We start from the raw sequence: 15,598 nt of genomic DNA on the forward strand, positions 1-15,598 counted from the left end.
TCTTGTGGCCAGATCCGGACACTGCAGGAGGATGTGGGCTATAATACTGGCTGTAGCAGAATTGTCCACTAACTAGATTACCTCACTGTTTTATTATGAAATATGGAGTTGGCAGTGGTGGCGACAGCAGTGATTGTGACAGCAGAGGGCCTGTATTTAATTCAGAGGTCACACACTGTATCCTTGTACTAGAGACAGCTGGGAGAGAGAATAGAGCCCTCTGGCTCTGTTTGGAGAGTACGTTACAACCAGAAGGAAATAATAATATAAGAGCAGAAACAAAAAAATAAAATAAAAAGAAATTAATGAATGAACGTGAATTTCAAGAAACAAATGTGTCATTCAAAAAAACAATGTTTGCTGGTTAATTACATTTATTTTTTGTATTGGTTGCAATGCGTCGTCGCGGTGACTGAGCGACAATAACAAAGAGCACAGGTTCCGTCGGCATGCGGCCAGCGCGAGCGGGAAACCCTGGAGGGTTCAGAGAGACAAACACCTGCCCAGCTGCGTGGAGCCAGCGCAAACCGCGTTCGCAGCCGCCCTGCCGTGAAACTGCTCGCGGATAAGCACCCTCTAGTGACGGCCACTGCCTCTACACCCTCTACATCCATTTCCCTGTTGCCCTTTTGAAATTAATCAATGAATGGGTTTCTTTTATATAAGTAAGGATTAGAATTTCTTGCAGTGTCATAAAGGTACACATGAACATAAAATGGCTAACATGCAAACTACAACAAAAAGCAAAATGTAGAATTGCACACATGCCTATTTCCAATGCGCTGGTCCTGGAGGGGTTGCTTCCCGGAACATGCGAGCACACAGTGTACCAGAAGAGAGTGTAATGATACTCTAACATTAGGCAGCTTTTTGAACACATCAAGTAATAAAACCCTACTGTGGACGGAGACAGTTCAGATGAGGTCACCTCGTGCATATTTAATGCGTATTTTAATTTTTATCTCCTTTTGAGCTGCATGTATCAATCAAACTGTAAATCACAGCGGATTCAGGAATGGAGCATGCAGTACACATAGTACATACAGTACTGCAGCTTTGCCAGGTAGCCATCTAAACAGGGCAAAGGTAACAAACTCCATTTTAGGTAAAAGCAAATAACTGTTTAGCGTTTGTTAGCGAGCCGTTCTGAGTTCTGCCCTCAGTCATTTACTTGGTCCGACATTTCAGCCGAGTGTCCTCATAAGCTCGCGCGTCAGAGCTCACAACTGTTTTTGCATCCCTGTTCCGGAAGCTTTTGTATCCCTGCGCGAAAGGAAAGGCCGCGATCTAATGTACTAGCGAAGCAGCTAATTAGCTAATTGGGCTAAGCTAATCGTTGGAAAACAAAATGCTGTGGCCGCACCAGGCCTCCGGTAATGGAACTGGCAGCTCCTGGAACAGGGCACTCTGTTCTGGTGGGGGGTGGGTAGATCGTACCGATGTCAGTCACATAAGTAACAGCTTAAATAATGTAGGTCTCACAGCACTTTGTGTTGCTGAATGCGTGCGTTGTGCTGCACAGGCTCACGCTGTTGTGCGTGTGTGTGCTGTTTGTTGTGTTATGTTGTGTATGCCACAGTCACACATTGTGGCGAGTCCTGCGCTTTTGGATTCTGCTGTGTTGCCGTGTGACTGCATCACACTTTCCTTACATTGCTAACGAAACAAAAAAAAAGACATAATGTAAAATCAGCAACGCGATGCGACGTTGACACAAATGCCTTTATTTCTAAGTACGTCTCCACACATGGACAGTGACAGCATATTTATATCGGTATTACACGTTCGTCGTAATGAAGCAGGGTTACAGCAAGACTCGCCCTCCGTGGTCGGAGGCAAGCTCGGGTACACGCCCACAAGACAGGAGCCAGAGAACACAACAACTTATTGCTCAATACAAAAGAATCTATGATAATCATAATAATTGTAATTATAATAATAAAACACGTCACAGAACACATGTAACCACAGGGTAATACTATTTATATTGTTTAAAAAAAAAAACCAAGAGGATTTCAGGTTAGAGGGAGAGAAATTCAGTGTGTAAGTCAAAGCCAGACTCTCATTTTCTTTCCTCTAAAACAGGCAGTATCTACAGCGCAGGGATCTGGGGGGGAGGGGGAGGGGGTAAGGGGATTTTTTTGGGTGAAGGGGGGGGGGGGGGGGGGGGTTGCGTTGATGATATTGCACAGCACTTGGAAAGGACCGGAAAGTATGTGGGCACGTGCAATGCTATGAGTCCATACATTCAGGGCGCCCCCTGCAGGTCAGTGGAGGGGGGATGGGATGGGGGGGGGGGGGTTTACTCCGAACCGTCTCTGCTCTCTGTTCTAAGGGGCTCTACCTAAAAAAACAGACCCGCGAGTGTTTACCACCCGCTCCTCCTCCTACGGCCTCCTCCCTGACCCGGCGCCCGTGCTCCCTCCCCCTCACCCACCCTCTAACTCCCCCCACCCCCCCATTCTTTACTGTCATTTCTCTTTCCGCATTCCTCCATCCAATCACGCAATTAGACGACAGGCTTCGGTTTCCGCCCCCTTCCTCTGTCGCCCTCCCTACACTCTCTCTTCTTTGGAATGGCCCGGCAGCAGGTGTTTTACTCCCTCATCAGGCACTCTTCTAACCCCTTAAAGCTGTGAGGTCACGAACATGTGATTAGAATGTTCTCAACAGAACATTCCAAAGCTGATGTCACAATCACTACTGCTAATTGAATGCAATGGAGTTCTAGAACACTGACACTCGAAAAAAAGCCTACTCTTCAAAGGGTTAACCAGAGCAGCAAGCGGGGCCACAGGTGCTGTACGCTTACAGCCAAGGCCCCGCCCTCCTTTCTACGCCTAAGATCCTCTCCAGTCCAGAGAAGCAGGTACAGGTGGTCCTCTCTCTCTCTCTCACAACCCTTTTCTCTCCTCTTTCATTCCTCAGCGTGGTCTACCCCTTAACACCATCCCTTTTTTCTCCTCCTCTCTATCCCTCCTCCCCCCCGTGTCCTTCCTCCCCATCTCCAATGAAGGTGCTTTTTGTAAGATGCCCTCCGTTCTGTCTGTCCTCTTTCTCTCTCATTCCTCCTTCCACTCTTCTCAGTCACTCCCTCCTCAGGGTTTCTGACCAATCACAGCTCAGCTGTGACCAACAGGGGAGGGGTTATTTCTTCCACAGAGACATGCTCTGTGTGTGCGAGTCTGGTTTTTTGCTGGAGCTGGTGGAGTCAGGTGGGAGGGTGTGGAGGTGGGTGGAGGCCTGTGTGCCCGGTGGTGCGGTAGCTCAATGCCACACACTGCTGGCGACCATACAACAGCAGGTCAGAGGCTATATTAAATTCCACCTTAAATGGATGCTATTTCTCAGCCCAACTGCTAGGGGGCGCTCTCCCCCAGTGTCTCTTTCTCTTAGCTGCCTCCTGTGGGATCCCTGCAGCCACCTGCCAGCCCTCTGTTGCCAGGCAACGTTGTGTACCGGAAGTTCACCTCAGTTGATAGCCCTTATGGGGCGATTCTGTGTGTTTGTGAGAGGCGGGGCACCAGTGATTTTTCGGGGAGTTGGAGGGGGATGGGTGGGGGTTGTCCTACATTCCGAGCTTGGAGCAATTGGCTCCTAAAAGCCCCGCCCCTTACAGACACAGATTACAGCCCCTGCAGTAGTTGCCTTCACGCACCCCCACATGGGGCGGGGCAGCACTGGGAGTGACAGGTAAGCAGTTGAGCGAGGGAGGGGAGTGGCCTCTCTGGGAGTACAGTGGGTTTGTATCGCTATGGCAATAACCAGGAGCCCCCATCACGTGGATCAGTCAAGACTCACCTGGGTAGAGCCCCACGGCCTCGTACAAAATCTGGGCCGTGTCAGTGCCGACTGCGGCCCAGAAGCCCTACAGGCCGATTGCCGATTGCATCGCTCAAGGTTTGGGGGGGGGGGGGGGGGGTTCAGTCGGTTTGGGATCTGCATTTTGTCGCTATCTTGTGACCCCTGCTGGTTGATAGGGCGCCAGTGGACTGCATGCAAAAGCTGCATATGAAAGGTCTTCCTCTGACTCCACTCTGTGCTTAGCTAAGCTGTAGTCAGCGATGTGAAAAGAAACGGCTGGTGGCACCACAAACCGTTGTCTACGCTCTCCTGAATCGGCAATGGAGTGGAGTTGGCCATTGCAAATAAGGTTGGGAACTGGACACGCTCGGCCCCACGGTGGGCACCAAATCTACGCCAATAAAGACTTGTGTGGGTAAAACAGGCCTGAGGCAGCCCCACACACTGCAGCACACAGCACCCTGCCCTGGGACTGGCAGCGCCCCCTATAGGCTGATTGCACCTTACTCTACTCCTGCAGGGAGCCATGCTATAGTCACTGCTTTCAGTCTGCCCAGATTTATTAACATATGATACTATTACTATAACTTACCAGTGCACTTATGCCTTATGGACAATGAGTGTCTGCTTATGTGAAAGTGAGCGTGTATGTTTGCGCATGTATGTCTACTGCAGTCTCTATGCCTGTGTGCATCAGTGTGATTGTGTGTTTGTGTATACTGCAATGCATGTGTGTGTATGCTTTTGTGTCTATATTGTAATGTATGTGTACTGCATTGTGCATATGTGTGTGCACACTTGTGTGCGCACCCTTACATGTGTAGCTGTGGAGTGTGCGTGTGTGTATGTGAGCGTGTGCGCGTGTGTGTACGTGTGTGTGTGTGTGTCTGTGTGTGTGTGCAGTATGCGTGTGTGTCTGTGTGTGTGTGCAGTATGCGTGTGTGTGTGTGTGTGTATGTGTGTGTGTGTGAGTGTGTGTATGTGTGTGTGTACGTGTGTGTATGTGTGTGTGTGTGTGTATGTGAGCGTATGCAGTATGTGTGTGCGTGTGTGTGTGTACGTGTGTGTGTGTGAGTGTATGTACATGTGTAGGTGTGTGTGTGTGTGTCTGTGTGTGTGTGCAGTATGCGTGTGTGTATGTGAGTGTGTGTGTGTGTACGTGTGTGTGTGTGTGTATGTACATGTGTGTGTGTGTGTGTCTGTGTGTGTGTGAGTGTGTGAGTGTGAGTGTGTACGTGTGTGTGTGTGTCTGTGTGTGTGTGTATGTGTGTGTGTGTGTGTCTGTGTGTGTGTGTGTGTGAGTGTGTGTGTGAGTGTATGTGCGTGTGTGTGTGTGTGTGTGTGTGTTTGTGTGTGTGTGTGTGTGTGTGTGTGTTTATGTGTGTGTGTGTGTGTATGTGCGTGTGTGTGTGTGTGTGTGTGTGTGAGTGTGAGTGTGAGTGTGTGTGTGTGTGTGTGTTTGTGTGTGTGTGTGTGCGCGTGTGTGTGTGTGTGTGTAAGTGTGAGTGTGCGCATTGCGGTCGCGTCCCCTCACAGTACCCAGCCACCGTCTGTGTGTGTAGCTTTGGTATAGTCATGATAAGGGCTGGGTGCTCTGGGGGGAGGGTCCCCGCGTTTAAAGCTCCGCCCCCCCCTCCGCCCGCGCGGTCCCGGCCCGGCGCCTCCCCCGGGGCCCCGCCCGTTCTGCCTCGGCCCCCCGGGCCCGGTTTTGGTTTGAGAGGGAACGTGATTGTCGTCGGAGGGGAGACCCACGCAGGCCGATCCTGAACAGAACTGCATCTCTCTGGACCCACAATGCCCTGGGGAGGCCCGGCGGGCCGGAACCGCCGGACCCGGACCGCGAACCGGGGGGGGGGCTGGAGCCGCGTGCAGGTGAGCCTTCTACAGGTGGAGGTAGGTGGATGTTCTCGCACTTGGGTGGAGGTATATGTCACGTGATGTCGTGGAGGTAAATGTTATGTTGCCCTCGTCTTTAGGCCTGAATTCCAGCCTGAAGAACCACTGAAATGTGACTGACACAAGAAGCTCTTTCTCTCTCATCAGGAACCTAACACACTGACCTGCATCTCTAACCCATCCCTGCTAGTGCTCTGGTCACCAACAACTCACCCATGTACAGCTTTCTGTCTGTAAAGCTTAACTAAGCATGCTCATTGCAGTGACCACTCAACTGCAGCAGTTCTGAGCATGCTCGGTGCAGTGACCAGTCAGCAGCAGGAGTTCTGAGCATGCTCAGTGCAGCGACCAGTCAGCAGCAGTTCTGAGCATGCTCAATGCAGTAAGCACTCAGGCGTTAGTTCTGAGCATGCTCAGTGCAGTGACCAGTCAGCAGCAGTTCTGAGCATGCTCAGTGCAGTAAGCACTCAGGCGTTAGTTCTGAGCATGCTCAGTGCAGTGACCAGTCGGCAGCCGTTCTGAGCATGCTCAGTGAGACACAGCTCTCTATCAGTGCTGTGTTTTGCTGGGTGGAGAGTGAGGCTTTATCAGCCTTAAGACCACTGTACCCCTTATGCCCTTACAATGACTTTGCCACTTCAAACTGAACCTTAATGTGCTTGAGAAGTAGAGCAATGTTTTCATTGGTGGTACCATGGTAACTCCACACTCCTGGCCTCACAGGGTGTCTGGGTGAGAAGGTGCCAGTTAGAGTGGGCGGTCCTATCCCAGGGCAGGGGTGGGGCTACATGCCACCGTGTAACAGGCCTCGAACACACCCAGTAAGTTCCACACCCCCCCCCCCCCCACCCCCACCTCCACCCCCACCACCACGCACACACACAGAGCCACACCCACACCCTCTCCACCTGTTACACCCGCACCATGCCTTCACTCGCATGCCTTCACAAGACAAACACCTGTGAACACACCTGCTGCACATCGGCCCCCGACAAGCTTCGCACACCTGAACAGCCCCGCCCCTTAGCCCCGCCCCTCCCCCCTCCACATCTCTACCCCTCAGCCCCGCCCCACCCCCCTCCACATCTCCTTCGGTGATCCAACAGATGACTGACACATCAGGGGCAGGGGAACAGGCATGGGGTGGGGTGGGGTGGGGTGGGGGGAGATGGGAGGGGTTACCGTTGAACACAACTACGGGGGGAGAGGGGAAAGGGTATCCAAAATGGCGTCTCAAAAAACATTTTCATCAGTTCTGGGGACAATAAGGTCTGTGTACAATTACAGAGAAAGGGAGAGAGAGAAGGGAGGGAGAGGGAGAGAAAGAGAGAGAGAGAAGGGAGGGAGAGGGAGAGAAAGAGCGAGAGGAAGGAAGAAGTGCTAGAGCGAGAAAGAAAGACAGCGAGGAGGGAAGAGAGAGAGAGAGAGCAGGAGAGCAGGAAGGTCTGAAACCCCCCACCACCCCCCCCCCAGGCAAACCGGGCAGACTGTGGTGTGGGGTTGTGCCGGCCCCTCTCCCGGTCGCTGGCGGCGCCCCCCCTCCTCCTCTTCCTCGGCGCGTGGGTGCGTCCGCGCGCTCAGCAGGAGACCTCCATGGTGTGGTTGAGCTGGCCCACCCCCTCGCTGCTGTCCGAGTGGGTGCAGGCTCGCCCGCGGGAGCCCTCCACGGAGCTGGCGCTGGTCAGGGAGGCCGTCCGGGAGCGCGCCAGCCGCGTCATACTGGCAGAGGGCACTGCAGGGAGAGAGAGAGAGAGAGAGAGGGGGAAGAGAGAAGGAGAGGTGGGGAGAGGGAGAGAGAGGGGGGAGGGGGAGAGAGAGAGAGAGAGAGAGAGGGAGAGAGAGGAGAGAGAATGTGTCTGTCTGGCTGCATTAAGCTTTCAGAAAGAAAAGGAGTATTGGGGCCAAACAGTCCTGGATGCATCTGAGCGTTCCGGAAAGGGTTGCCATGGGAACGGGGCGAAGGGGGGAGGGGGGGGGCGGGGCATGCGTCGCAGGCGAGTAGCAAGGGCCACGGCACGAACGCGAGGCGTCCTCAGCTCCGGCACCCTCTCTACGCTCCCTCACGCACATTAGACGCTCTTTAGTCTCAGCCTCCCCGATCAGCTGCTCAGCTAAGGCAAGCAGCACCGACACAACCGCTCCCCGCGTGCGATCGCAGCGCCATGCAGTGGCCACACCGGGTACTGCCGGATCTGCTTTTTCATCATGCAAGCCCCCACCCCCCCACCCTTCCCCGCCCCGACCTGCTTCCCACTAGTGCCATTTTACCCCCAGCGGGGCAACAGCAGCCCTTGCAGGCAGACGGATGCCCCGTGCAGGGCTTTTTACCCCCTCCTCCCTCGTAAAGCCCCCCTGGCGTTTAGATGCCCCTCCAGCGCCTCCCCGCATGCAAGGCGTTCGCCCCGTGAACATCGCGCGGGACCGTCCCGCCACAGACAACCAAAACTCCATGCATCGGCCCCCCTCTGGGGGGGGCTGAGGGGTACGGGTGCGTGAGGGTACACACAGAGCACATTTTTTTTTTCACCGAGGTGGAAAAAAAGGATCTAATGAGTTCATCTGAGATGGGAAAAAATGAATCAATCACTCAGAAAGATACACCCAAAAGAATCAAAGAGAAACCAATTCATAACCAAAAGGAAATAAAAAAAGCAAAGAGACAGGAGAGCTACAGGACAGAGCCGGATGTCTGAATGCACTGGAGGGGGCAAACAGGAAGTGGAGAGAGTTATACAGGAAACAGGAAGTACCTGGCCCTCCACTCAACCTTCGATCCTTTACATACGCAACTGAGAGAAGGAGGCAGGGAAACACAAGGGTAAGATTAACATAGCGTTCAGCGACACACAGTACAACACAACCAGACAAAAGACTGCCTGCACCCCTTAACACGACTACATAACACAACACACACACACACAGACACACACACACGTTTACAAATACATACACATACACATACACACGCTTACACACACACACACACACACACACACTATACACACACACACACACACACTGAACATTAAAGAGAAACAGAGAAGGAACAGAAGGAGAATCTGTAGAACATGAACCCAGGCTGGATCGGACCAGATCAAACCGGTTCTGACTGGATCAGGGCAGTGGCACACCATCGATATTGCAAATGTGCCATTGATTAGTGGGTGACAGAGCTGTCAGTGGTCATTCAGGATGTCACTGGATGGGACAGGTGTGTCATTGGAAAGGTGGGCTTTTGAACAGGCGTGTTGACGACACTGTGTTGCGTGTTGGTCCTTTTCACTGGTGACTTTGGAGTCACAGTATGGGAGAGATAGCGGTGAACACGTCTTCCTTCAGCAGCAGTGAGATATTGCTCAGTATGATAACATCTCACATTTAACATGCACGTACACACACACACACACACACACACTCTCTCTCTCTCTGTGTCAGTCAGAAGAGGAGTGGTGTATACATACTGTAGCCCATTCCCTGGAGGAAGTATTTGAAAGCTTCAGTCAGTTTTCCGGGCTGAAAAACAATGAATAACTGAAATAAATTAACTTGGTATTTTTTTCCCAACATTGTTTCACATTAAAGGGGTATTGACTCCTGGGGGGGGGGAGGTCAGGTGTGAACAGTAAATCTGACCTGTGTGAGCTGGGGCAGGCCGCCGGAGTCCGCCATCTTGGGGGGGGGAGATTACATCACAAAATTACAAAACAATAAACAAACACTTAAATGGGTCATTTCCATATTCCATTGGCGTGAGTGGATTTCTTTACAATTCACTTTATTTCAGTGTGAAATTCCAGCCTTGTGGCCATTAATTAGTCTAATTATTCAGACTCGTTAGTTTTCTCCCACAAATAACACATCCATCTCAGCTTTCTGGACATTTTTTTTGGAAGGTGCCCGACTTACTTTCAGGAAGGTGGTGTTAGTCGGGTCCAGCTTGGAATTGCACTCGACCTGGAAAAAAGAACAGCAGAAACAGCGAGTGAACAGAGCGGGAGAAATAAGAAGGGAGGGAAAGGTGGAGAGAGGGAAACGCCAGAGGGAGGACAGAAGGAGGCAGAGAGGGAGGAGAGAGAGTTTATGTGGCGTGAAGGGTAAGGATGGAGGGAGGAGCGGAGAGCTGGAGCGATGACTCATTCTAGCGCATTGCCCTCCCTGTCTTTCTCACTCTCTCTCTCTCACACTCTGTCTTGCTCTCTCTCTCTCACTCTCACTCTCCTCTCTATCTCTCTCACACACACTCTCTCTCTCTCTACCTTTCAATTCAATTCAAATGGAGCTTTATTGGCATGACAAATAATATTGTGTTGCCAAAGCATATTAAACAATAAAAAATAAATAATTAACTAAGATTTTTAAAAGTTCATAAAAAAATAAAGAACAATCAAATATATATTGACAGTTGATAATAAAAAACATATTCATGTTTACACACATAGATCTAAACACATATGCAAACATTATATACGCATACATACATATGTATACATACACATTCCTATACATACATATACATATACTAGCACATCATACACATATATACTTACCCTTTCAATCTCTCTCTCACACACACTCTCTCGCTCTGTCTTTTGCTCTCACTCTCTCTCTCCCTCTATCCCTCTCTCTCTGTCTCTCTCTCACACTCCAATTCAAATTCAACCACAAATTCAAATATGCTTTATTTGCAAAATGGTATAGTATTGCTTAAGCTATCATGTAAGAGCTTAAAGACCTTGCATTACCGTTCTTATCTTTTGACTAATGTCCTATGCGTTGGTTGTTTGAATTTGGTGTTTTGTAAATAGTTTATGTTTTTACTGTGCTTTGTAAACTTGGCACTCTTGAAAAAGAGAGCGTAGATCCCTCAATGTCTGAGTACTAAATAAAGGTTGATTTGACGTAAAATGTAAATCAACATAATAGTGAATACTCGAGAGATGCTTATAATTGCTTATTCACTCTCTCTCTTGCGCACACACACACACACACTCGCTCTTTCTAATTCACTGCAAAGTAAAGGGCTTTAGCGGCACCTTGTGGTCACAGTAAAGCCGCACAGAGATACTGTAGAAACATCCCTGCTCATGCCGGGAGTGGGCTGCAGTTCCCGGGTTGGCCAGTAGGGGGAAAACTGGGTCAGTTTCACGGCTGACCCAATTCTGACTAACGCAGTTTATTGCGACAGCACCACCTCCACACGCAACCAACAACTGACCTGAGACACGGGGAGGGGGAGAAATGCGGAAAATAGAAAGAAAAAAAAAGGAAGACGAGAAGGGAGGAGTAGGAGAAGTAGGAAGAGAAAATGGCGTGGGAAGAACGTACCACTCCTTCTTCTGCTGGGGCATTGTCACCAACGACCAGCATGACAGGGCACCTGAAAACCAAACACACACATACATTAAACACACATGTACACAAACCCACACACACACGTACACACACAAACGCTGCAGAAACACACGTACACACACAAACGCTGCAAAAACACACTTACGCACACAAACGCTGCAGAAACACACTTACACACACAAACGCTGCAGAAACACACATACACACACCTTAGATATAAATGCTGAGACGCACACACACACTTGCCTGATGGTTTTGGCGTTCAGCACGGTACCAGTACGGTTCATCTCCAGATCCCGACGACTGCAGGAAAGAGGAAGAGAGTGAGTCAAAAACACACACACACACACACACACACACACACACACATTTTGTGTACATACACACGTCTGCATGTGGAAGGGTCAATGTGTGCTTGGGCAGGTGTGTGTCCATACATGAGCAGTTTATGTGTACATGCTGGTGTGTGTCCATGTGCACATCTGTGCATTTGCATGTGTGTGTGTTTCCTTCCATGTGTAGGTTTGTGCTTGCACCTGTATGTTGAGTGAATATTGAATGCGTATTTCTGTGTTTGTATTTGCATGGATGCACATGTCCGTGTGTTTCAGTGTGAGCAGGTGCAGGTGTGTTTTGCATGGGCGTGCATGTCTGCACAGGTGGAAAATCCGGTAAAAATCCTCCCCAGTATTTTGTTCCAATCACATGGATTTGCTAATTTGCACAATCCTTCAGCCAGGAGGCAGAACTAATTAGTGAAATCAGCTGGCAGAGTTCAAGAGTGGAAGAAACACAAGGCAGGGCTTTTACTTTCTGACCCCTGGACTTTCCACCTCTGCAAGTCTGTGTGTGTGTATATGTGTGAGTACGTGCAGGTGTGTGTATACATACATGATATGTGTGTGTGTGTGTATGGGAGTGCTTGTCTGTGTGTGTATACATACATGATATGTGTATGTGTGTGTGTATGGGAGTGCTTGTCTGTGTGTGTATACATACATGATATGTGTGTGTGTGTGTGTGTGTGTGTATGGGAGTGCTTGTCTGTGTGTATACATACATGATATATGTGCATGTATGGAAGTGCTTGTGTGTGTGCATATGGATAAGTCTGATGCTACTTCAATCCAGGTGCATTTATAGAAAACCAATAGCAGCATGGAAAAGAACCCCAGCTACACATGAAGCAGAGAGGAAGTTCCCTTGCTGGTGTGTAGGCACGCGCCTCTGTTTGTGTGATTCGTACCTGTTGTACATGTTCCAGAAGAGCTGCAGGTTGAACTGGTTGATGTTATTGTTGATCTGCTGCCTGTAGCTCTGCACCAGCTCCGTGTTGCTCATCAGCTCCTCCTGTGGACGGGAACGGAATCGCAGGGGGCTTGAGCCGATTCAGCTAATGCGTCCTGATGCAGCCCCTTATACGGTCCATGTGCAGCCCACAACCCCACAAGATGGTTGAGGGTATTTGTAGTTTTTACCTTCACCAGTTTACATCCTGTTTCAGTTTCTGATAGATGACCCAAGATAATGCGTCATCGATCAGAAACGGAAAGAGGACTGATGCATTACCTGAAGTATTTTAATTCTCCTAAGAATTTTTTTTTTTTCAAGTAACGACCCAGGAAAATGATGTAAGTGTGATTTATCAAAACATTGTGAAATGATTTGCAGGCTCGCACCCTCTACTTATATCTCATGGTGGTACAAGTTATTTTTAACATTTTATGTAACAAAATTGTGTGACAACACTCTGGTCATGTATCACACTGATAGGGAGAGACAGGAACATTTCTGGCATTTTGGAGAGAAAAAAATCACATTTTTGCAAAACATATTAATCTAAAGCATTATGATATGAATTATCTAACAGGAAGCACATAAAAGCTGAATGTATTTTTGGGTGTTATGGAGGTGCATATTATAAGCCATCCAACAGACAAAATAATTTAATTAATTAATAATAATATCTCATCGGAAGCTTAAAAATAGTCCAAGATTTATCTGCATTTTAATATTTTTCCTCAGTGGAATACAACATTCTTTCACTTTTGCCATGATGTGTATTTAAAGACCATATTGAACCCAGCTGCAAGATAAAGACACACAATACCACATGCTTTGAAATCTGCTAAAAATTATTTAAAAAACAATTTATTTAATGTTTTATATCAAAATGTAGCTTCGAATGACCGTTGTTCATTTTTAGTTGTTAAACTGAAGACATGTGTGACGCACCTGGCTGAAGAGGTGGGGCAGGACAGTATCTGGCAGGGCACTGGTGAGTCCAGACAGCTGCGTGACAGACAGGGGGGCAGAGAGGGGTTGGATTTAGCACACCTGCAATGTGCCAAAGATGTCTAACATGATAATCAGTAACAGCCTTAAAGCTGAGGAGCATATAGGTTGTACATACTTAAAATCAGTATTTGCTTTATTATTTCAATATTTGACTAATTTATGTAGTCTAATTTAGTGAAATATGTGTGATTATTCATAATATTATTGTTGATGTTCTTATAGTTGTTTTTGGCTTTCTTAACTTTCTTTTGAGATGACTAGCAGCCATTTTGTTCTGGCATAAAATGAATAGACAGACAAAATGGCTGCCCTTAAGACTATGCTGAAAAAGAATTTGCACAAATGTAACCATAGTTACATCAGGTACCATAACCCTATTTGATGGGACTATGTTGAAGCTGGCTTACAGTTGCTTTGAAGAAAACAGGGGCTGAAAGAGGCACAAGTATTTTGGAATGTTGTTTGTGAGACCGGAAGAGGACATAGTGTCCCAGAATAATGTGTGCTGAGGAGGGGGATAATTGTGCATCATTTGAGTGTGTGTGTGTGTGTGAGAGAGAGAGATTTATGTTTGGTGCACACAATTACCTTACTTGCTGCCCAATCAAACCAGCCCTTCCCATTGGGATCAATGTTCAACAGCACCAGACCCTCCACAAGATCTGGGAAAATCAGCTAATGAGAGAGAGAGCAAGAGACAAAGAGAAAGAGTGGGATAGAGAGAGAGAGAGAGAGAGAGAGAGTGAGAGAGAGTCAGACAGACAGAGACAGGGGAAAGGAATATTTTATTTTCTGGAAACATTTAGATAGACCAAAAAGCTTATTGCATGTACATAATCTCTATCAAGCTGAGCAGAACTGCAGCTAAAGCCCTACTCTGTCTGACATGAGCCACAGAGCTGGAACTTGAGTGCACTCTATACGGTGCCCTATGTAGATGGCACCCACAGAGCAGGAGCTGCTGCAGAACTCTGTCCGCCTTGGTTAGAACCTATCAGTAACATGAAAATGACTGAAACAATGATTTTTTATGAAATGACAGAATACCACTTACAGCAAATTTGGCCAGGATGTAGGCACCAGCCCCAACTCCAATTCCCACAATGCTCTTAAATCTGAAAACAACAATGGAATACCAATTTGAATACATGGAATACCACTGAAATAAAGACTGAAACGCTGACATCACACACACCCATAATGTGATTTTTATTTTTTTATCATTTGTTTCAGCATATCAAATGACAGTTGTATAAATCTCTCTCTCACACACACACACATTCAATGCATTGCATAATAATCTTTAGTGATAGCTTTTTAAAGAAGAGTTCCAGAACCTTGTGTTGTGACAGTATTCCTTTCTACAGTAGGACGTTTACACAAGCTAGGCAGGTTAAGTATACTGCTGAAAGAACACCACCATTACCCAATCCAGGATTCTGCCCTACAACCACAGTTACAGGTTCATTCCTGTGGCCAGTATGTCACCCTCCTCCCGCCATCTCCTCCATGCCTCCCTCCAGCTCCCCCACCTCCTTCACCCCTCCCAGCACCTCCTGGACCTCCACACTCACCCAAAGTGCTGCACCACGCTGGGCAGCATGCCCGCCAGCTGATCCATGGTGGGATACTGGTACCTATGGAGAGAAAGCAGCAGCCATTCCAATCAATGCCAGAGCAATATGGAGGCACACATTACCAGCCATTCAAATCAATCTTAGACCAATAATGAGGCACATACTACCAGTCATTCCAATCAATTCCATAAAAATAAGGAGGCACACATTACCAGCCATTCAAATCAATCTTAGAGCAATAATGAGGCACATATTACCAGTCATTCCAATCAATTCCAGAGCAATAAGGAGGCACACATTAGCAGCCATTCCAATCAATTCCAGAGCAATAAGGAGACACACATTGCCAGTCATTCCAATCAATCCCAGAGCAATAAGGAGGCACACATTACCAGGCATTCTAATCAATCCCAGAGCAATTGGGAGATGCATGGCTGTGGACCTACCCCTGGGGTAACTGAGAGGCCCCAATTTGCTGCCCAGGGGCATCTACATGGCACACCACAAAGTGCTTAGTGATCTCCTGCATGTCCTCATTCTGGAAGAAGGAGTTGAAGCACAGCTTGTCTGCAGAGAGAGAGAGAGAGAGAGAGAGAGAGAGAAAGAGAGAGAATAAGAGAGATAATGTCGCAAAATGAAGTGTGGCTAAGAGGGGCGTTATTGTGTATCAT

The 15,598-nt window shown here is 48.3% G+C and overlaps 1 protein-coding gene across 11 annotated transcripts in view; it reads right to left on the reverse strand.

The window, feature by feature from the left end:
* Positions 1-5,243: 5,243 nt before the first annotated feature.
* ndrg4 (NDRG family member 4) overlaps positions 5,244-15,598 on the reverse strand; it is a 38,001-nt gene continuing 27,646 nt past the window's right edge. For 7 of the 11 annotated variants that reach the window (XM_035396333.1, XM_035396332.1, XM_035396329.1 and 4 more), the window contains 13 exons: positions 15,374-15,494; positions 14,925-14,987; positions 14,405-14,465; positions 13,939-14,025; positions 13,288-13,344; positions 12,299-12,402; positions 11,299-11,355; positions 11,026-11,077; positions 9,607-9,654; positions 9,334-9,369; positions 9,162-9,213; positions 8,451-8,489; positions 5,244-7,432 (listed from right to left, as the gene is read on the reverse strand). In XM_035396333.1, the coding sequence (XP_035252224.1) occupies positions 7,278-7,432; positions 8,451-8,489; positions 9,162-9,213; positions 9,334-9,369; positions 9,607-9,654; positions 11,026-11,077; positions 11,299-11,355; positions 12,299-12,402; positions 13,288-13,344; positions 13,939-14,025; positions 14,405-14,465; positions 14,925-14,987; positions 15,374-15,494 (932 nt within the window). In that variant the 3' untranslated portion in view covers positions 5,244-7,277. The remainder of the gene's footprint in view (positions 7,433-8,450; positions 8,490-9,161; positions 9,214-9,333; positions 9,370-9,606; positions 9,655-11,025; positions 11,078-11,298; positions 11,356-12,298; positions 12,403-13,287; positions 13,345-13,938; positions 14,026-14,404; positions 14,466-14,924; positions 14,988-15,373; positions 15,495-15,598) is intronic. The other 4 variants (XM_035396330.1, XM_035396338.1, XM_035396334.1 and 1 more) reach the window with 1 other exon arrangement.

This window comes from Anguilla anguilla, chromosome 16 (assembly GCF_013347855.1).
Source record: "Anguilla anguilla isolate fAngAng1 chromosome 16, fAngAng1.pri, whole genome shotgun sequence".
In the NCBI taxonomy this organism is placed as follows: domain Eukaryota; kingdom Metazoa; phylum Chordata; class Actinopteri; order Anguilliformes; family Anguillidae; genus Anguilla; species Anguilla anguilla.